A 21996-nucleotide genomic window follows, 5' to 3' on the forward strand; every position below is an offset into this window, starting at 1 on the left:
TCAGATTTTTGGTGTAATTGTTAACCATTGAATAGGGAGTTGCTTTTGCCCACATTTTTAGGAGGAAATTCTCTTTTGTTTTTCAAAAAATTTACCAATTTCCTGCTTACATGCTTTGTGACTGCTTGTCATGGGTGCAATTTTGAAGCTATCACTCTCATGTAAGAGAGGCAGACCTTGGCAGGGTTGTGAAAAACAGTGCATATGTGTGTACATGAGGTTGAACCATCCGTGCATATTTGTTTTACTGTTTTAATTGGTTGTCTTGAATGCCAGAGGTTGTTAGAGGTGGATTAGAGTCTGCAAAGACAAAAACAACAGTTCTGTAACCCCTGTTGTGAACAATATTTGGCTTAGGATGTGACAGGCCTTGATGTGGAGTGAATGGTCTTCTGTGAGTGTTTACTCGTGGTCCACTGCAAACTCTGCCTGAACCTCACAGACTCATCCTGGAACCTTAGAAGGAGACTTGCTTAGAGGAAGGAAGCAGCAGGAAAGTGTAAATGAATTAACTGTGGGCCACAATGAGGTGGGCAGGGAGAGGATGTCATTCTGTCCTTGAGACAAGGGGGGTTAGGAAGGAATGTTTTAATTCTTAATCTGAGAACAGCACCCTGTGTCTGTCTGATCACAGACACTCCCCCCCTTTCTTTATTTGTTCACTAACACATTATAAGATAGCATGTGGTTTATGCAGCTGGACTCATTTTGCTTTATCTAGGCCTTCTGTCAATAAGGTAATTTCCAATGGGGGGGCAGGGCTTCAGATGAAGCAGAACCGGGATAAGAAAATTCCTTTGTGTAGAGCGTGGCTGTGTACACATTCGGGTTTTCTCACACAGTCGCAAACTGCAGGAAGAGGAAGAGTACACTTAGCTGTCTCACATTTTGCTTTTACTTTATTAGCATAGCAGACACTTTCAAGTGATTTAAATAGCTTACACAGCAGCAGTTTACACCACGGGACATTTACTGAGGCATTTCAGGTTAGATAACATGCTGAAGGGTATCAGCCTGTGGGTTACAAGCCTTGATACTTGCCATTACGCCACACTACTGTCCACGTTGTCTCAAAGGTGCATTCACCAACGAGAGCAAAGCAGCCCTTGTTCTCCACATGTGCCCTCACGGATAACACAGCTGTGTCAGCTGTATTACGCGACAGCGTCTGCAGTTCCGTATAGTTTCTGAGACAGAATCAATGGAATGTATCATTATTCAGCTCTGACAGAATGACAATATATATATATATATATTTTTCATGCACTGCCGGGGGTTCATTTTGCAAAACCTGGTCATGTTTTAAAAATGATGTCCTTTGCTTGTGAATCAGTGTGAATTGACTGTCACCTGCATGCGTGGACAGCTGGCAGTCTGTGGTAGGTTCTCTCTAGCTGGTGCTGGAGGCTCTGAAAGTCCCATGCTGTCCCATGACTGTCCTAGATCAATAAGGAGATGAATGACCATGCCCTAGCCAAAACACACAGCTCATTCTGCATCTTCAGAACACAATTAGAATCATTTCTACAAACCTTTCACTGAAGTCTGTGGGGTACACAGCTGAATATGAATTATCAGAAAACACTCTCATCATTATATTGATTGCAATGGAAACATTGTCAGTCATTGCTGAATGGGGGATATATCCTTCTCTATGTTAATGTTAACCTGTCTGATTTCTCTATTGAGATTCTCAGCAGCAGAGCTTTTATCTGAGTTCCATGCTTTGGATGAGGTCTACACATCCACAAAAATAGATGATTGAAATGTTTAAACATTTTTAAATTCACAGATGACTCATTTAATATATGCTTAAGTGTTTGTCAGAATAGATTGTACCATGTCCCACATGACTAAGCTGACAAGCCGTTTACTTTGAGTGTAGGCTGAACCCTTTGGCCCGAGCTCAAACCCAGTCGTATTATTTGCTAATAATGTCAAGGATTACAAAGTGACAGAGCAAATTGACTTCATTCTGCCAAGGATGGGATTGGGTAGGTTGGCTAGGACTTCCCTGTCTCACTACTCTCAGGCACTCTGTGATACATGAGTCGCTTGCAAATTGCTTGGGTGACATCAGTGAAGTAGTGTCTATCCTCCAATGAGTGGCTATGCTCTGGATGACACAAAAAAGGTAAGTTATCAAGATCATTTAGAGATTTTATCTCTATAAAGTTCTGGTATGTTTTATGGGCTATGTGCTTTATATACTTAATGTCCAGCACTGATAACCATGGTTTGATTAGTATTGTATTAGTACCTCTCCCAATTACTGTACTTTTTGCAGTGCAATAGTTTCATTACTTCTTGCACTGCATGGAGAGATATCACAGGTGGCAGTGTCAGACGAAGTATCAGTCTTATAGATCGCACTGAGATGCCTTCAGGACTATTGTTAATTGGAGTATCAGTTTCCCTCCAGACACCTGTCTGAGGCCAAGAAGTACAGCCTTCTTTACTGATGCAATTTTTGCAGAAAGAAGAGGAGAAAGCTGCATGCCTAAAGTGAAACAGATTAAGTATTTTGGGCATAAGTGGCAGCTGTGCACCGCTATGATTCCATCTCCCATTGTGGTGTGTTCTATGTTAAGCTTCTGCAGCATATCATACAAATTCAGGGATGCGCAGAACAATCTCACGGACAAATGGTTCCCTGCAGCTGTCCAGTCAAGACAATATTGCTTCAGTGAGCAGCTGACTTCAATACCTGGACTAAAATCAGCCTGGTGTGAATTATGTAACATGTCTGCATGTAAGAATATGAAATGATTTTTCTGTGAACAATGTTTGCTGCATAGTTGTAGACTGTAGGAATAGTGTTACAAGATATTTGAATAGTCAAAAATTATAGTGTTAAATGGTTGTGTGTCATTACCAAAAAAAACCTAATATTTCAATATCAGAGAGTATAGTTGCTTTATTTTATTTGGTTTTTGTAAGCTGATGAGGAAGTGTTAAACAGAATCAACCTATATGAGACAGCCCTGTGTGCTCAGTCTCACTTCCTCAGTAGCCCATAGTGTCAATGGTTTTAATTTCCTCTCACCATCTCCCTAATATGGAGAACCTTCACCTCAGCAGCTTCAGTGAATGATTAGAGTCATGAACCCAGCCAGAGACGAAACTTCAATCTTCACGACTGCCTGTAACTCGTATTAGTCTGCCCCAGTTGTTTGGGTACCGCCTCTTGTCCCTCCAGAGCCGGTCTTGACCTCCCTGGGGCCCTAAGCAAAATTCTGCTAAGGGGCCCTCCTACCTGACCCGTGAGCCATGTAAACCATTTGCCATTGCCACACAGTCACACCTGACACCCCAGTGCTCCCACTACAATCCTCCCTCCTTTAAAACAGTTTGCTCCATCTGTCGGTCTAAGAATAAATAGACCTATACAGAACAGAATCCCTCCCTCCCTGGTAGCAAAGTAACTGCAACAGACTCCTCCAGCAGCAAAGTGAGCTTCCTGTTCACCCTTGTCCCTCTGGGACGTTTCTCCTGGTACATCACTGGGGGGGTCTGGAGGTTGCCTGCCTGCAGTACAAAAATTTAGTTCTCCACGCATTTATAAAAGAGAGGGATGACGTCCACCTTGGACACTGCCACCCTCCTTTTGAAAGAAGAGGAATCAGGTGGGTAAGACATACCGACTGTCAGCATGATCTTCCTACCATGCCTCTCCTTCAGGGCCCGAGTTAAGGCAACCAACTCAGTGGCCTGTGATGAATCTGTTGCTGGTGACTGACCCTTCTGAATGATAGCTTCTTGTGAAACCACTATTGTCCATACCGCCTTGGGGACCCAGTCACTTTTTTCATGACCCATCTGTGAAATTCCGCCAGGTTCTGTATTGCAGGTGTCAAACTGGCATCGGTGTGGGACCCCTCCCTCAGGGGACATGAAAGCAGAGATGGGACTCACACGGATGTCCTTTACTCTTTTCACCTGCACATCTTTGGTTAACAAGGTGGCCTCACGCTGTGACTTCCTTGTCTCTCTAATTGTTCTCAGTTTGCCTGCATTCTTTAGGTCAACTCAAGTGTGACAAGTGTGCTATAAGGGCAGGTGATTGTTGGGAGGGAAGTGGGGTGAGGTACTTTGTTCCTGTAGGGTTAGAAGAGGGTATAGGGTTAGAAGAGACAGAAAGTGTAGCGAACAGGGCATCAATATTGAATAGGGTGAGAACATTAGCCTCACTGATGTTTTTTAGGGAAAACACTAGGGGATGAACAGCAGTGACCCTATTGAAATGACCCCCATGACAATTATTGAAAAGCAAAAAAGATGGGAAAAGCACACAAACCGTGAGAAGTAGAGAGAGGAACTGGATGCAGTGGACACCGTGTCGGATGGGGAGGCTGGAACACACATTTACAGATATGAGGTCTTCACCCCCGGTGAGTGGCAGCAGATGCTTGGTTCTCTCCATAGACTCGAGCGCAATGACAGCAGTTTGGAATTTTGGGAAAAGCAAGATGAACTATAGCTGGCCCACTGTATAGCTCCTCCCACCTTATTTCACAAGGCCATGGCAGGTGTATTAGCAAGGTCAATCTGACTGTTTTTGGTAGCGCCCTGACCTGACCTGCTGATAGCTACCAAGACAGAAGTAGCTCACGTGGGAGTATTGTTTAGGGAACTAGAAGACCTCAATGGGTTGGGGAGGAGGGGGAGGGGGGGGTGCAAGGTCTTCTTGAGGATGGCGCCACTGGCACAGAAAGAGGTGGTGTACTGGGGCACAGTCACTTCTCAAGGGGAAAAGTGTCTGACTACAGACAGGAGAAGTACAGTGCCAGAAACGTCCCTACCAGTGAATATGCAATCTGCAAGAGATAGTGGGTTCGCTCAACTACTAAATTACCACTATGTAGGTCCCCAGGTTTGCAGAAATAATATGGCCCCCACAGGAGTTGTTCAAAAGGAGGGGGGGGGAGTCTTCAGGGGAACTAGACTGGATGCCTAAGCGTGAGGTGGCCTTCTTGTGGGTGCAAACAGCTCTGGTCAAGGCGCCAGCTCCTGGCCTCCCTGACGCGTCACAACCATTCATTCTGTGACGATAACAGAAAACAATATCACGGCGTAATAATCATGCAAGCACAGAGATAAACTGCAGCCAGTTTGGTACTTTTCCCACAAATATTTTGTCAGTAGCTCAGGGGTTTAGCAAATGTATGCAGTGCACTTGATTGCTCTGCCTGGGCTGTGAAGGCCAGTGAGCCTCTGAGTTATGACTCAAACCCTTACCCTGTTTGTCACGCCAAACAACAGGGAGAAACTTCATCCCAGGAGCTTCAGTGAATGGGCAGAGTCATGAACCCAGCTGGAGACAGAACTACAATCTGCAGCCAACTATTTATTAAAACATATGCATGGATACAAGCAGACACAGCACCCTCAGGCTCTAAAGTTGTGAAGCATGAGTCTAAATTACTGTATTTCCTAAGCCACCCCCCCGCCTTATACTGTATATATATATATATATATATATATATATATATATATATATATATATATATATATATATGAACAGCCAATTGACTGTTCATCTAGTTACAGTGACAGAAGATAGGGTGCTCCCTGAGGATTTATGTATAGTACCTACCGGAGAATTTATGTGTCTAAAGGAGTTAGACAAGGAGTGTGATTTAGGTACATATATGTTGAAAGGAAACAAAAGATTATGATAAACGGTTGGAGAGACGTACATTGAGTTTGAAGTTAAGATAATTTATTGGGCTCCATCATCGTAAAGATGCCTTGTAACAGACATAAAAACTAACTGCATGAAAGCAAAACTCTGAAAGGTTAAGCAGCAGCATGAATTTCACAGATCAGCTGCGCCCCCTGCAGGCCATATAATGCAAATGGCCCCAAACATTCAAACAACATCTTTAATGATACGATTAAGACTGTATATATCTTTTTTACTACATATACATTTTGTTAATTATTAGTTTTGTTAAGATTAATTATTTCAACCCTGTATCTGACTAAATCTAATATTAAGAATCCTTTCAATTCAAGCATACCTGTACTGAGCACCTGTCAACACTCACAGACAAAAACCCAACCTGCCTAAAAGCCAGAAATGAGCTTTCCATAATATGAGCCAAGTATTCACATCTGAATCACAGACCAAGCCGAACATTCCACTGCATACACTGCATTCTTGGCTGTCTTATGTTCTGTTGTGATGGAAGTCACTTTGGATAAGAGCGTCTGCTAAATACATGTAATGTAATGTAATGTCTTACCTCTTTAACCACACATGAAGCATGCCACAGCCTATGACCCAGAGTTACAGCACATGCACAACACAAGCTGTAGACCCCTAGGCCCAGACAGCTAAACAGTGCAGCAGTAGCAGACAGGCCAGCTTGCAGACAGGGACACACTGATGCTAACTGGCGTAGGTAAAGGTACCATGAACTTGTGCTGTAACCGGGATTCACATCACGATCTCAGGCAGAACGTGGATTTGTGAAAAATATCAGTATGTATATGTACTTTTGCGTACAACATACATGCGTACAAATGTATCTTCCTGTGAGAGTTTTATGCCAGGAAATTAAATTAAAAACAACGAGAGACTGATATTAATAACAATGAGAGACTAATACATATTTGGGTGAACAGTTAGATATTCTACATTATTTAGCACAATTCAGCTGTAATATTAACCATTGCGAAATTCAATTCAGCATATTCACATTGCCCCGATTAATGAGACCCTAGCCTAATTTTTCATTTTTCATTCTGCCTTAATACTAACAAACAGTTGAGGTTAATATGTAAACTGTTATCTGCAAGCACTATTTGTGGAGTGCTGCAATAACTGAACATAATATGACTTCATTATGTGTCATACTATATATAGATGCAAACATTAGCACACTCTGGTTGGTGCAAGCTGCTACTAATACACTTGGGACAAACTGTCTTTCTGAAAACACTGAATAAACTCTGAAAACTAAGACTTATGTTTACTTGTGTGTAAACAGAATAGAATAAAGGGATAAATGGGCTGGAATTAATGGTAGGATGGCCAGAGCAATCCAAGCATAAATACACCGACATGCCAAAAGAAAGCAGTGCCCACACAAAGTGTTGCTTATTCAAACCATTGGATCTGGAAGCCCGCGAAACATGCTTTGCAAGACAGAAAGATGTACATTTTAGTTGTTATCCGCTAAAAAATATTGCTGATCTTGGGAAAAAAGTAATTTTGTTCATAAATCACATGTCCAGTGAATTCATTCAAACAATTACTATAGATATGTCTTATGAACGTAAAATCCATAGTGGATACATGATTGGCACGCATATTTGCTGTGCAGGAAAAGTAAAAAAAAAAAAAACTTTTTTTGGATGAGATGGTGGATCTGTCATCCAAAAAGCAGAGATACTTTTTTATACTAACTAAAACGTCTAAAAGACTAAAATGAGGGTGTCGCCTATACGCATATCTTGGAGAATCTTTCAGCACTGTATGTAATTTCTTAAAATGAGCACCAGAGCTTAGGTCACTTCCATTTCAACTCAGTCAATTCAGGAAATGAATAAAAAAAAACAATTCAATATTTGAAAACTCATTTAAAATACCAGGCAATATTCAATTCATTAACTGAAATTAAATTAATTCCCTGAATTGACTGAATTAAAACAGAACTAACTCCAACTCTGCTGTAAATCCCAATGACAAAACAGCTAGTAATGCACCACACAAGTTTGGAGTTGGTTAGTTTGAATGAATAAACTTCTTTTGGGCAACAATCATGAGCTAACTAGGTTTATTGTCTTTAGAGCACATGCCAGAGTTGGACGTAAGTAATGAAGAAATGAGTCTGTTGAACTGATACAGAGACCATAAGCTTTCAGCTGTAAGAGGCTCACGTCTGGTAAACTGGAGAAAGTACAAGATAATAAGCTAAACTGCAACCTGGAGGACGCGGGACCAGTATTTTGTGGTACACAGCGAGTAGTTTTATCATTTAAAACAGGGGGCAGGGCTGTTTTGTAAATATCCAGCTGTATAAACGGATAAAATTGTAAGTCACTATAATAATGCAATGTAATAATGTTATTTAGTTAAAACATCTTGCCATAGTGACAGAGGAAATCTCACAAGAGGTAAGTGGCAATCCCTCAGGTGTCACACTCTCCTGGATAAAGCGTCTTCAGGGTTATTATGACAGACAGATCTTTAATCATCCACCTTTGTCTGTGGTCTGAATCTCAATCAAGCAGCACATTGCATCTGAGGCAAGAAATCAGTTTCGAAGTGTAACTCAATTTGCTTTTATGTGGTGCTGTGAATCAACTAATCAAATACTATATTATAACAGACAAACATAGTTCTAAACACTGACAAGAATCACTACGGAAGCCGAGAATGGCCGTGCTTGCAATTATTTTTTAATGCTGTTATCTCGAGATCATGAGTTAATTATTTCGTTATGTCAAGATAACGAGTTATTTCATTATCACGAGAAAACAAAAGGTTGTTTCTTCTTATTACTTATAATCAGAGGTGGACACCCCGGCTTCAGAAAGTAAAAGTCCTACCTAAATAGTCCTGTATTTGTTCTAGCCATTCACTAAACAAGGTGATTTCACTAATTAGCTCCTCTACCTGCCTGAAGAGTTGTGCTAAATTCAGCTGGTGTGGTGCATGGGTGGAACAAAAAAGTGGAAGGATTTTTACTTTCTGAAGCCGGGGTTTCCACCTCTGCTTATAATGTTTATCAGAGATCAGGAGTGCCATGCCAGCATGCATAGATGGCATCTTGGCAACTGTAGTAACTGATTTAAGATGAAAATGTCAGGAGTACCCATTAGTGATCAACGCATCAGACTATACTTCAGTCAAGGTCTAACACAGGCAGATTCTTGTCAGTGTTTAGAACTATGTTTGTGTGTTACATATAGTATTTGATTACTTGATTCACGCGATTTCATGCTTTATTTTTTCTACCTCTTCCCTGACCTCAGTGACCCCGGCTCTGTGCTGAAACCAAATTTGGGTCTGGAGGGTAATGACGTAGCTGCTGAGCCTGATGACGTTGAGGGGTTTAAACACTGGCGGGGAGTATAAGTATAATCATTTGCTGCACTAGGGAAGTTTTGTTTTGTGGAACAGCGAAGGTCGAGAGAATCAAAACATGGTGAGGACAAAGGCCGATGGCGTCCCTGGAACCTACAGAAAAGGTGAGTATGAAATTACAAGTTAGCAGACCATGTAGTCAGCTAGTTAGTTGCTTTCAGATGCCCCCAAACGTGACATCTTGCTGTAGTATACAGTACCGTGTTCTTACGGCCAGGTAGCAGTAACTGCTAAAGCGGAATTGGTTGATTGGCTAGTAAATTGTTTTAGCTTGTTCCATAGGTATAAGTAGCGTTAGATTTAGATTTTAAACATTAATTTTTATTGGAATCTTACGTTGCTCTAACTCCCGCCGTTTTTTGCGTAGTCAGCTGCCTGTGATTAACTAGCCGATTATCTAAGCAAGTAAATTTAGTACAGTTAATAGCAAATTGAGTGAATTTCGCTCTGTGGTGGAGCCGCTTGTTTACTGTACTTGGTTTGGCTCCTAAACGCTGTTTAAAACATTAGCTAGTCAGCTAACTACCTCGCTCCTGACTAGCTGTTGCTAGGTGTCTTGCGGAAATGCAATCAATCAGCAAGGCTAGCTGCGAGAGATGCCAGGTAATTTAAATTTTTTGCTCCCGCCAAAAGTATAGCCCGTGTTCCCATTCAAAGTGAATTTATTGTAATCCTGTTTATAATTTTGCATATTATGCATCTCTTGATTTCTTGAAACTGGTTCCTCTAGTTCGGCAGATAACAAGGCAACAGGGACTGCAATGAGCAATTTGGATGACGTAAAGATTATTACGTGTATTGGCGCAGATCTGCCCTATATTTGCCGCCAGTGTCGGACAAGATGGGGATGTATACAATGAATGCAACTGCAAGGAACTTGTAATGAATAATAATGAATAGCTACTAAGGTACTTTTTTCCGACAGATATTTGAAGTTTGCTTTGTTTTTTTTTTGCCATGTTCAGCATTGTACGGCGAACAAATTTGCTTGGTAATTAGAATTTTCTTTGACGTTAACGCAACATGTTAACTTTTACAGCTGTGGCTGCGACAGCGCCAAGAAAGTCGCTTGTATCCTCCAGCTCCGCGAACTCCGCAAGTTGCTCTCAAGCTGGCACGCCTGGTGAGCCTGTACTGTTTGGTCTTCAGTTTCACTTTGTTTAAAAAAAAAAAACAAACAAACAAAAAAAAACTTGTCATTAAGATGGACCGATTTAACTCGCTTTGCTTGACATTGACAGATTGCCATTATCGTAGTCATGCCCAGCTGTAATGCCAGCCGTTTTGGCAGCATTACAAACTGACAAACTTTAGACTATTGCTTCTAACAAGCGATATACGTTGATATTTTCATCTTTAACAGCCAAAAATAAGTACGCAGGTGGAAACCCCGTGTGCCCACGGCCCACACCCACTTGGCAGAAGGGGATTGGCGATTTTTTCGGTGGCCCGAGCAGGAAGCCGGAGAGGGAGATTCAGGTCCCAGTATCCGACGACGAGGAAGCGGGGGGCAGTGGGTTCTCCAAGGCGCCAAGGAAGTATGTATGACCTACTCTATTCCCTCTGCACTGTAGTAGAAATGACATTTCAGGTCGAGTAGTCCTGTGTGCACAACTGCATGCTATGATGCGTTTGTCTATTACCGTCGTTTTTCAAGGTTCTAAATTCCATACATTAATGTAACCAGCATGAGTGGCATTAGATTGTACAGGCATTTTAAACACCCGTATCTTGCATGCATTTGCGTAAAACATTGTTTCAAAAACAAAGTTGCAAGCAGTTATGTGTCAGGTGATTCTTCCAGTCACTGGGCGTGTCTGTGGGTGGGCGTGGGTGGGCACTGCCCACCCAAAAGGGTCGTTTGCCCACCCCATGAAAAATCGGTTAAATTAACGGTTTATCTTAATTTACAGCCTATGGCTTCGCTTTTACATTTCTGTAATGAATAATTGGTTATTTAAAATGTGTGTCGTGATGGAAGAGGAGTGGTCGAGAACTTTCAACAGTCATCAGCATAACCGCGTGTCAGAGCGCTTTCAAACTAGAAACCGCTACCGGCCGGTTCTTGTGCAGAGTCGCAATGAAATTTTCGATACCCTTACCAAATCGGTTCTTAAAGATTTTCAAATGCAAATATGAGCACGCCGACTCGCCTGGATACTCCAGAAGTGATGGCACTAGGGATCGCAGCAATGTGGAAAATTTGTCAGTCGTAATCAGTTTGTTCAGTTTACTTGGTTTGAGTCAGTTGGATGCTGAATATCTTTCTAACAAATCCTACAAAACCTCTCTGACTCAGGATACAGTGCTGAGAACATAGTCTTTCAGTGTTACGACCATGCATCTGTGATGAGTGGCGTGAAGTGAGGCTTTGCATGTGCACTGCTGTAATCAGCTGCATTTAGCAGTTGTGAATGCAAAAGAGGCAAAATGGTATAATTCCTTAAATGTTTTCCGTCGCAGACACCATGCTGCACAAAAGTGCGATGCCCCTACGCTCAAAAGGCTGCTAGAGATTCACTGGACTAGTCATTATGATGTGACAAGGTGCATTGTTGAGAATGCAGATTCCATTATGAGCATTTTAGCTGAAGTAGCTGAGGATGACCATGCTCCCATGGATATCTGTACAGAGGCACCTGGTCTGTTGGTTGAGGGGAAAAAGGGATAATTTCTTTGAAATTGGAAAAATTTTTTGTCCGTGTACTAGATGCTCTGAAGCCAGCAAATTCTGTTTTACAGGCACAGTCAGTAGATTTGTGTACTGCTGAGGAGGTTGTGAGGTCTTTCATTGAAGCTTTGAAAAACATGCAAAATGATGCTTTCTTGGAACATTTTCCACTTTCTGTGGATTCAAATCCTGCTAAAAGGAAAGGAACTGTGAGCGAACACTTTGACAGCTTTGTTTTCTCTACTGTTGGACACAGTGATTCTGATAACCACACTGTTACTGTGAATCAGTCTCTTGAAAAGGTTCAAGTTCAACATCCTTGATTGGGTCTCTGTTGAAATGGAAACTAGATTTTCCAAAACAAATGTGGATCTGATGAAAGCCGCATCATGTCTCCTGCCAAAATCTTCCTCATTTCTTGAACATATTTTCCTGAATCCACTACCGGTGCTTGCTGGCACAACACAAAATAATGTGAGCGTGCTCAATGAAATTCTTGTAGCCAAACAATGTTACTTAAGAAACTGCCCTGCGATGCAGATCTTTCCACGGTATGTAGATGTGTACAAGAGCATAAAGATGTTATTGCATTGATCATTGGTGTGTCAACATCATGTGAGAGCTCCTTCTCTACACTCTCTCGAGGCCTCACTGTATTATGCAAGTCCATGTTACATGCTAGGAAAAGAAAATAGATTTTTAGTACATAAGAAAGCAATCACAAATCTGAACATGGATGATTCAGAATTTACCAACAGCAACAGGAGATCCTATAATGTAATTATGTAGTCCCACCAGAGACCTTGCAGTTATATTTAATCCCCTGTGTCCAGTAACAAGTTTTTTTTTTTTGTACATTTCTGTTCTATTGAGAAAAAAAGGTTTCTTTGTGTTGTCTTTGCCTTAGGAGCCTATAGACTACACCATTTGAGAATGTTTTTTCAGATTTTTCCAGTGTTCCAAAAGAAAACCCAAGGCTATCATCATTTTTTTTTAACTAGTCTTGAAAATGACAGCCTATAGTTCTGCATTGTTTGCTAGTACTGCTCTTTTAGACACAAAATTTACAGAAATGAAGGCTATCAGACTACAGTACTACAGTAATAACTGCAATTACAATATGATATACAATACAATATTACAATATGAAGGGAAATGATCATGTGGGAATAGCATGAGCGTAGCTGCATTTACTATTGTATATGTGGGCCTACAGCTTTTATCAGAGTATTTTTTGAATGAAAAGTAACCTTGGCTGTACAGGTAGAAAGAGGTTTTTGAGTTGTCGCTGACCTCTTTTAATATTGGATTTAGTTTCCCACCCCAGGATGACATGCTAGTAATGCCTAATGAAACCTGAGTGCTACATTTTCATCTGAAATGCATTCTGTGCAGTGGGTGCTTTCATGGCCTCAATGCCAAGTATTGTTTCTTGCTGGGAAATCAAAAAGAAAAAATGCTGCCAGCAAAAAATGTGCATTCAATTGGTTTCTGCCCTGCTGCCCTGAGCCCTTCCCAATGAAGCAGTCTTAATCTTACCCTCTCATCAGATCCCGGCCGTTGTCCGAAGATGAAGATGATGAATGAATGAACTCAAAGCTTTCTGCCATTTTATTATTTTTAGTATATTTGGCATTTTTTTATATAGTATTGTGTATGTAAATATTTGCTTTGTACAGTTTAATAAAATGTTGCAAAAATTTACTCTTCATCTTGTCCTGTTTGTATGTTTTAGCATGTCTTGCACTTGACGACAGTGCCCTATCCGTGATTTCTTGACTGCAGTCTGTTTCAGTAACCACCTAACATTGCTCACGGAAGAAAACCTACTATAGCATGACCATAGAACCTCCAGTCCAAAAGTGTCTTGCGTATGAATCCCAAATCATGGAGTTTTTGTCCAAAAAATGATCCAGACTGACCAAACACATTTTTGATCCTGAAGTACTCTAGCTCTGTTATAATAGTTGAATAAAGAGCCAACATGTAGCTGATTTGTTCAGATGTGACAGGCATGAAGGAAGAGGGCTTGAATGTCAATATTGTACAAAGTTTTTCCTCTGGGCTTCATGCAGCATCACCTAATACCCAGTTCACAATATTTTGAGTACTGAAGTTTTCAACTCTTGCTGTTTTTTTGGTACACCTCTAGAGGGGGCTAGCACAACACGGAAGATTACAATATGCACAATAACCAGCCCACTGATTCTCAATCCTGCTCCTGGGGCTCCCCTTGCTCTACACATTTTTCATTTTTCCCTGCTCTACCTACCTGACTGAACTCATCAGTGGCACTTTTGATTAGCTGAGCAAACCTGATTTAATCAAGAGCATGTGCTAATTTCAATCAGGTGTGTTTGGAGCAAGGATAGGCAGAAGATATGCAGGATAGGGGAGGCTCCAGATTGAGAAACGCTGAACTCTCATTTCTCACAGGGACGGGACCCAATTTTGGGTGTTGGGTTCCTAAGTACTGAGAATGAGAACTTATAGAATAATAGTATTTAATGAAGTGCTGTCCTGAAGTGTCAATGCATAGTATTGTCAAGCTGAGACAGCCAATGACTTGTGTGAAAATAAAGCTAATTTAGAAATGGTGAACTGGACTGGAAAGGATGCACAGGTTTCAAAAAATGTGGAAGAAACACATTTATAAAAGTGTTTCACCTGATTATGTCTGGGTAATCTGAATGAAATGCATCATAGTATTCATGTTTATAATGTACAGCGTATGTAGTACAGCGTATATAATTCTGTAAACACAAAAATTCGCGTCTCCTGTTGCCACCTGCAGCATTTCAGCCTTAACTTCTCTAGTAGGATTGTGGAAGTTTCTCCAAGGACAGCCAGACATCTGAAGGAACATGGTGTGAATGCAACACTGAAAAAATGGCCTAACTGGATTAAAGCAGATTGTGAAGCACAGCAGATTAAATGCATGAAGGTGTTGGTTGAACTGAAGAAATATAAGACAAGATTCACAAGGTTGGTGTTTAGAGAGGATTAGGGGAGGATACTAAATGGAGGGAAAGAATATCTTTACCGATGTCTAAACACATTCTTGTGAAGCCTTATTTCCTGCAGCCCTTTCAGAACTGTGTCCAACAGCACAGTGCAGGGAACGAACAGAAAGTGTTAAAAAGTTAAGGCTCTATGCAACTCATTGCTAGTGCAGATGTCTTTTGTTTGCTCTGTCATATCCAGTAGAGGCATCAACATAAATCTGTATACTTTCGGCATCCTAGTGACATGACCGGTTTAAAAGGGTATATTAGATATTAGAATATTAGAGTACCTACCCATAGCCGACAGTGGCTTTTTCAAATGAATTCTTTTACCGCTCCTATAAAGACAGACACATAGACATGAAATAGAAAGCATTGAACGTCCATTGACGGTTCACAGTTAAAAGCAATTTTATATTTAAATGCATTTAAAGTAATAACACTATGATTGCTCTTGTGTTATTGCTGCTGATGGTGATCAAAACGATGACGAAGATGATAAACTTCAGGAATATCTAAAAATGACGTGCCGACAATCGGTAAACATTTATTTCTGTAGCCAATTAAACGGCTCGAATGCACCTTATCCAAATCTTTAAACTTATGAGGGGGCGCGGCTAACCCTAATTACCCGGAAGTAATTTTCCTCACTGGCGGGTGGTGCTGGATCAGCACTTCCGGGACTGCAGGAACATTTACAGCGCCGAGCGAAGACAGCAAGAAAAAAGAAAAAAGGTCCAAGATAAAATAAAAAGCTGCCGCACGTCTTGGCTCATTCGTAGAGGGCAAAGAAGGGAGATCACATAGATAATAGAAACGAGTCGATCACACGCATCTCTGATCCCAGTGAAAGTAAGTGAGGGTTTTTAGCTTATTTTCTTTCTTTCCAATTTCCTCCTTGCTACTTGCTAACTAGCTACAACCACAGAGAGAAACAAATGACTATTATTAGCCAGGTAGCTTGCAAGCTAACGATCACAGTCACACCACTTACCAGGAAAGGTAGATTGCAAATTAACTACTTAGATAGCTACTCTAATAATGCTGCTGGATGCCATGAAAAGTAAGCGAGTGCGTGATTATTTTCACCTATACACGTTTGCGCATTATTGTTTGTCGATGGCTAGCTGCCTAGCTACCATGGACTGTAGGTAAGTAAATGTGAAATGTTTTGATATCTTGGTGGCTAACTGTCGTGTAATTTGTAAGTCAGCTACCTATTTTGCTAGTTAGAGGGAATGTCAATAAAATTATCAAAACTTAACAAATGCACTCATTGATCAGGTCGATGTGCCAATTAACGTGTGGCTTTTGCGTTCTCTAAAACAATTAAGTGGCTACATTTCCGCGTGTGAACTGTTTAGTTAAATATTTAGCAAACAATTACAGCACATTTGATTTGTGTGGTAAACCAAGAAATGCCTTGGCAAGCGTAGTTTTCTTTTAAATAAATACATAACGAGTTGACGCTGTAAGCAATCGATTGTTTACTCTGGCTTCTCGCGACCGATATAATTTAAATATCTCACAAACCAGCTAATTTGGATCTGGTATTCTTAAAATAGTTACGAAGTTTGCTAACATCAAGTTAGCATGGGACTATACCACATTTAGGTAACTGACAACATGGTTGGCTAAATGGTGGAGGTTGTAGTGCTTCGGTTGGTAGTGAGGTTACAATGTATGAGAAAGTAACTCCCAAGCGAGCTGTCGTTAATGTTATCGTTTCTTTTGTTTATTGGAGATATACGATGGCGAACGTTAGGTAGGGTGTTTCTACAGGATATTTGTAGTCGGTGTCCATAATATTACAACGTCTTTGCGTTTGTATCTGTGGGAAAATGAAGCTGGCTTTCAAGCTAGCAAGTCGGATGGCTAACTAACTTAATTTTCAACTCCAGAAATGAGGTCGTATGCACTGTGGTCCTAACATTACACGTTGTGTTCCTTGTCTTGTCTAAAAGAAGTCGAGTTTATTGCTAGCTTTTGCTGTCTGCAATCCTTGCATTTCCAATTAAATGTAGGCGATAAGGTATCATATATAGAGGTTTCCTGGCAAGGGAAGTGAGCTCAGCATTAGCTAACAGGCCTGGTGTCTGCTGTTCCGATCAATGGGCTGGCTTTCTAACTGTATAGCTAGCTATTGGTCTTTTTGTGTATTCGGTATTGTGTCGAAAGCATCTTAGGAGCCGTTACCGTGGATTGATGATTGGGCTAACCATAAAATCGTCAGTCAGTCACAACTGTAGCTAACACGTAGCTAACACTTAGCGCTGGCTGTGGAAAACAATTATCCAAATCCCGAATGAGCTCTGTCTGACTAACGTTACGTGGTTTGTTTGCCGGCTACATAGTAATAATACACGCCATCCAGGTGGAGTCTGTAACTTGATGGCTGTGATTTTTTTTTTTTGGATAATATACCTCGTTTAGAACGCATTAATACGTTAAGACAATCAAACACTTTTTATCAAAGCCGCTACCGTGTTGGTTGATGTGTCATCATCATCTTGCCAGTGAGAGTGGAAATTGTATGCGTTTATTATGTGTTTAGGTAGGGTCTTGGTTCACATTAAAACGCCCTAGGTTGTGTTTTTGCCCTAGGTCATCTGATAGTATTGCTGTGTGAACTGCAAAGTGAGAGATGTATACAGACCAAATGGTACTCAAGAGGGGGGGTTACTCCCTGACTGCTATATCTCTCAAGATGGTACTATAAAGTTTACAACTGAGGTCTATCGATGAGAAGGCAGTGTAGCCCCATTTACCTACTCTTTGTCACTATTTTGTCTCATGAAATCGCAGTGAGGTCTCTTGTTAGAAAAAAATGCTCCACGTTTTAAAAAGCTTTTTAAACCTTTGCGCTTATTCTGACCTGCAAGACGTGGCATGCTCTTGCAGAACTTGTGAAGTGTGTAGCCGTCCTTTTATCTAGCTATTAGCGCTTACAGTAGCGTGCCTTGGAAAGCTTGAGTCTGCAGCTGTAGGAACGTGCTACAATGAAGACCCCTATGAGCTGTCTGCCGCTCTAACTCATTCACAGCCTCCGACTGGCATGTCACTCCTGGACCATTGTGTGCAGAGTATAGCATTGCATATACGATCCAGAAAGCCACTTTATTTTGTGCTTGATGGAAATGGGGGTCTCATGGCGAAGCCTAAGAGTATTCTCTGGTGTAGCAGGTAACGTGTGATACTGGTTTGCATCTCACCAAATTGCAGTGATGGTTAACCATGACTCTTCTGAAACAGTTGTCAGTTTGTCTGTGCTGTGGTGCAACGTGTCTGCAAAAACAATAGAGGCATGAATTGCATGCAGAAGGCATTTGAGACATTTTCCACTTAGAAGTACAGTACAGTATGTCCTAGCAATAGTCAGAGAAACAGAATTTAAATTTGCAATATCGAATACGACAGCTGTGGTTTATGGCAGAAATGAATAAAGTCAGTTGGAAAGACCCAGAACAGGTGTGTTGTCTTTGAGCCCAGTTTAGAAACTTGTCTCATTGGTAGCTGGCCATCACTCCTCTGTTCCTGATGGTACAGCTATTATTTTGCCCAAGGTGTGAGTGAGCTCAACACCGTGTAACTGAGTATTGCTGTGAGTTTTGTTTGTGTCTGATTACACCAGCCGCATGAATCAGCTGGGTGTGCATCAGCAGCATGTCAGCAGCGGCACGGTTTAATTTTGGAAAAATAATAAGCTGTTGTCACCTTTTTTGTAAAGATTGGCTGGCATGAAATGTTCGTGTGTTACAGAGGGAAAACGTGCATACAACTGTTCCCCTCTTTTTTTTTTTTGGTAGGTGCAAGTGTGGGTGAAACGCGCTTGAGTGGTGAAAATGTTTCTCAGTGATGGCACAGACACTGGAGGAGCCATTACTCAGCAGAATGCCTTTAGAGCTTAGTGCAACGAGTCTCAATAAACAAGGCCCGTAGGTGTGCCGATATGTATGCCAGCGCACACAGTCAGCCATTCAGAAGGTGATCTAACTTTTTCCCTCCTGAGGTTGGAGTCAGGGGGTGGCGGCAACAGCAGAAATGCTCTCGGCAAAGCTGGCTGTGTTTACCGTTTTCTTGCAGGTTTGCGGTCAGCCCCCGGAGCAGAGCACCTGTTTGGGTTACCAACAGACTGTACTGGCATGCAGGGTTTTTACAGTTCGCTGTTTCGCATACCTGTAGTCTCAGCGTGTGCTCACAGCTGGATAATCATCTGTTGGGTAAACTTGTGTCGGTTCAGTTTGATCTGCTGCCAATGTGGTTGTACTGTCACCAGCAGTTCTGCCATTTTTTCTTTCTTTTTTTTTTGTTACAGGTGTCATTAGTATGGGTGTATATGTAGGGCAGCTAGAGTCAGGAAACACCACAGCAGACCTTTATGTTCTTAAACCCTTGTTAAAGTCACGTTTGACGTAAAAATCGCCAGAATCAGCCTTGCATTGTTGGTTTGACCTCACTCATTCCCATGATTCCAGGTGAATCTCGACCAGACCATTGTAAAAGGACTGTTTGCACTTCTCTGCATGCATGTCTAGGAGTACTTGCTGTACGTTGGGGCTCCTGGCGGTGATACTGGTGTTGATTCAGTACAGCCGAATTCAGGACATCCTTAATAACCAATAGCGGTGGTGGCAGGAACAGAATGTGAGACTCGGGCTGGAACAGACGGATGGACCCTGAGTGTGCGTTTGGCCCTGGTGCCAGTGAGTCACCTGCCGCGTGCTCCTCCCTGACCCTCTGCGTACGACCAGGTGTCTCAGCATGTGCGGGTGCTTCATTCAGCCCTTTCCCCCTCCTGTCCTGCCAGAGATCATCTCTCGAGGAAGAAGGAGCCAAGCAGGCTAAAAATCTCTTTTAGCATGAAACTTGCGCATTAGTATTCTTGGTTACGTTGCGTGTTGTTGCTTTTTTATTTTTTCTGCTGAAGAGGCTATTAAGCTCGTGTGTCCATCACAGCTTCATACGTTTAATTGTTCCTTACCCTTTGCTGTAGCAGGTATCCTTTTTAAAAAGCTGTTAATTTGTTTTGACAGCTAAGTGCTAATTGCACATCTTTTTGTGGTCGCTTAACCTACCTCAGGCCATATAACCCTCATACCAATCCCAGAATGCATTTCACTCTCCTCCTTCTCTTTCATACGTTGTGGTGAATCAGATTTGGAAATCATGTTGAATCGATGGTACAGTTTTTTTTTTTTTCTTCCATTCTTGATCATTTAAATGTGTAAATACAGTTTTATTTAATTAAGAATATAATTATTTTCAGTCTTGTGCATTTTTAGTATTCTGGTAACCGTGTTATCACAAATTCAAACTTCATGCAGTGTCCATTTTGTTAGTGAGCATGTTAACTTGGGAACATCAGGGTAGGAGACAAAACTCAGCCCTGATGTAATTAGTAGTATATAAATATACAGCTGGGGAATAGGGACGTGCATAAAACAACTGTACATTCCCTTGGACAAAATCTTCAACATTTTATGCTGGAACGTTTTCGTGTTACGTCTGACATTTTCATGCCATTTTCCTTGTTCAAAGTTCTGTCTTGCTCAGGGGTGCTGCTTAAACAAACGCAGTCTGAAACGGGGAAACCGCTCGAGAGGGTCACGGCGGACGTGTCTTATGCTGCGCTTTCTGTAGGGAAACGCCGCACGAAATTGATCTCTCCTGAGGAGAGGCAAAGGTCTGTCCGAGTGGTACTGCTGCCCGGTGACTGGTTCTGTGACGCAGCTGGCCGTAATGGACGGTGCTGTGACAGGGATTTGCGGTAATTTCAGGCCATGTCACCATAGAAACCGCACATGTGACGCATGTAGGGGTGAAGGAGTAAGATGGCAATGAGGCCTTCCTTTGGTACATATTAGCTGCACATCTGTGTGGAGAGCTGCACCACATGCTTGCAGTCATCTGCGCTAGCTGTCTTAATTAACAGTCTTACCTCGTGTACTATGTTCAGTAACACCTCCTTTTCTCGTCGCGCACATCCTTCATGATAAAATCCCCTGTAGGAACAGTCACACTTTTTGTTTATGCGGACGAGCTCAAGATTAATTATTTCATTTGAGGGGGGGGAGGGGGGTGGGGAGGGGTGTCTTAGGTCTTAGGGTTTAGCTTTTCTCTTTGTTCCCAAACAAACACCCCTGAGATGAAAAGCTCTATGCTTTCCGACAGTGTTTGTGTTTAAATTCAAGGCTTTCATTTGAAGAAGACGAGCTACCTTCCACAGGCATGCGCCCTCATAAAATTTGTGTATTACTCGGCATTACTTGTGTACAGAACTTGCTTCTGCCATTTTGGATTCGTTTTCGGCAGTGCGTTAGAGGTGGACTTAACTGTGCATTGCTCCGGGCGTAACGGATTGTGCCGTGAGGTGCAAGTGCCTGAACGGCGAGGAAGCGGGGAGGGAACTGGTAACGGGGAGCCCCCGAGGTTGGATTTGAATCTGGAGTAAAGGGCAGAAGTTCTGTGTCACATTTATCAGTAGATGGAGGGCATCACCACGAAGGGCTTTGTTTTCTGTGCTCAGCGTCAAAGCACCCAGTGTCTGTTGGAATGAGGACGTGAAGGAGCCAAGCTGTTGCCGGAGAAAAGGTGGGCAGACAAAACTTCAGCCCCTATCTGCTTGACCTCGGGGCCCCCAGCGCCCCGCCCTGGCATCAGTGAAGGACCTTGGTGTCCCAGGCGTTGGGAAGAGGGTGGACGATTCGGCATTGTGCCCTCTGAGACGAGGGGGCGGGACTCGGTGCCAGCGTACTTCATGTCAGCGCGGGGAGCGAGGTGACGGAGACTACGAGAGGGACAGACAGGGAGCGAGATGAGCGGCGGAGCAGGTCTCCGCGGTAGACGGCGGAAAGGTCCGGATGCCGGGAGAGCAGCTGCGGGCTGGTGCTGGCACAGTAGGCCTCCCTCCCTGCTGTCTGGCCTCCTCCTGGGCTGCTCTTTTCCACTGAAGGTTAATGAGTTCAGGTGCAGATTCACTCAGCCTTTAATGACTCCACAAGTGTGCCAGCTGATCTGCTCTGGCCTGAAAAAAAAAAAAAAATTACCGATGTTACACAACATGTGATTACGTGTGTTTACCAAGAACCTGCCACAAACCGTAAAAAAAAAAAGAGCAAGATCTGCAAAGTTCATCCTTATCCCGGCAGACTGTTGACGTGGCGTTGTCACTGAAATGATGTGTGTTAATTGCTGGGTGAATCTCTCTTCCTGAATTTAGCCGA

At 42.2% G+C, this 21996-nt stretch overlaps 1 protein-coding gene across 1 annotated transcript; it reads left to right on the forward strand.

Moving 5' to 3' along the window:
* Positions 1 to 9138: 9138 nt before the first annotated feature.
* On the forward strand, positions 9139 to 13355 carry LOC118782485 (PCNA-associated factor-like). Its single transcript, XM_036535869.1, has 4 exons — positions 9139 to 9201; positions 10137 to 10220; positions 10461 to 10635; positions 13319 to 13355. Exons 1-4 carry the CDS (start codon positions 9156 to 9158, stop codon positions 13353 to 13355), a joined length of 342 nt encoding a protein of 113 aa, XP_036391762.1. The 5' UTR covers positions 9139 to 9155.
* The last annotated feature ends 8641 nt before the right edge of the window (positions 13356 to 21996 follow it).

Source organism: Megalops cyprinoides, chromosome 8 (genome assembly GCF_013368585.1).
Source record: "Megalops cyprinoides isolate fMegCyp1 chromosome 8, fMegCyp1.pri, whole genome shotgun sequence".
Lineage (NCBI taxonomy): Eukaryota > Metazoa > Chordata > Actinopteri > Elopiformes > Megalopidae > Megalops > Megalops cyprinoides.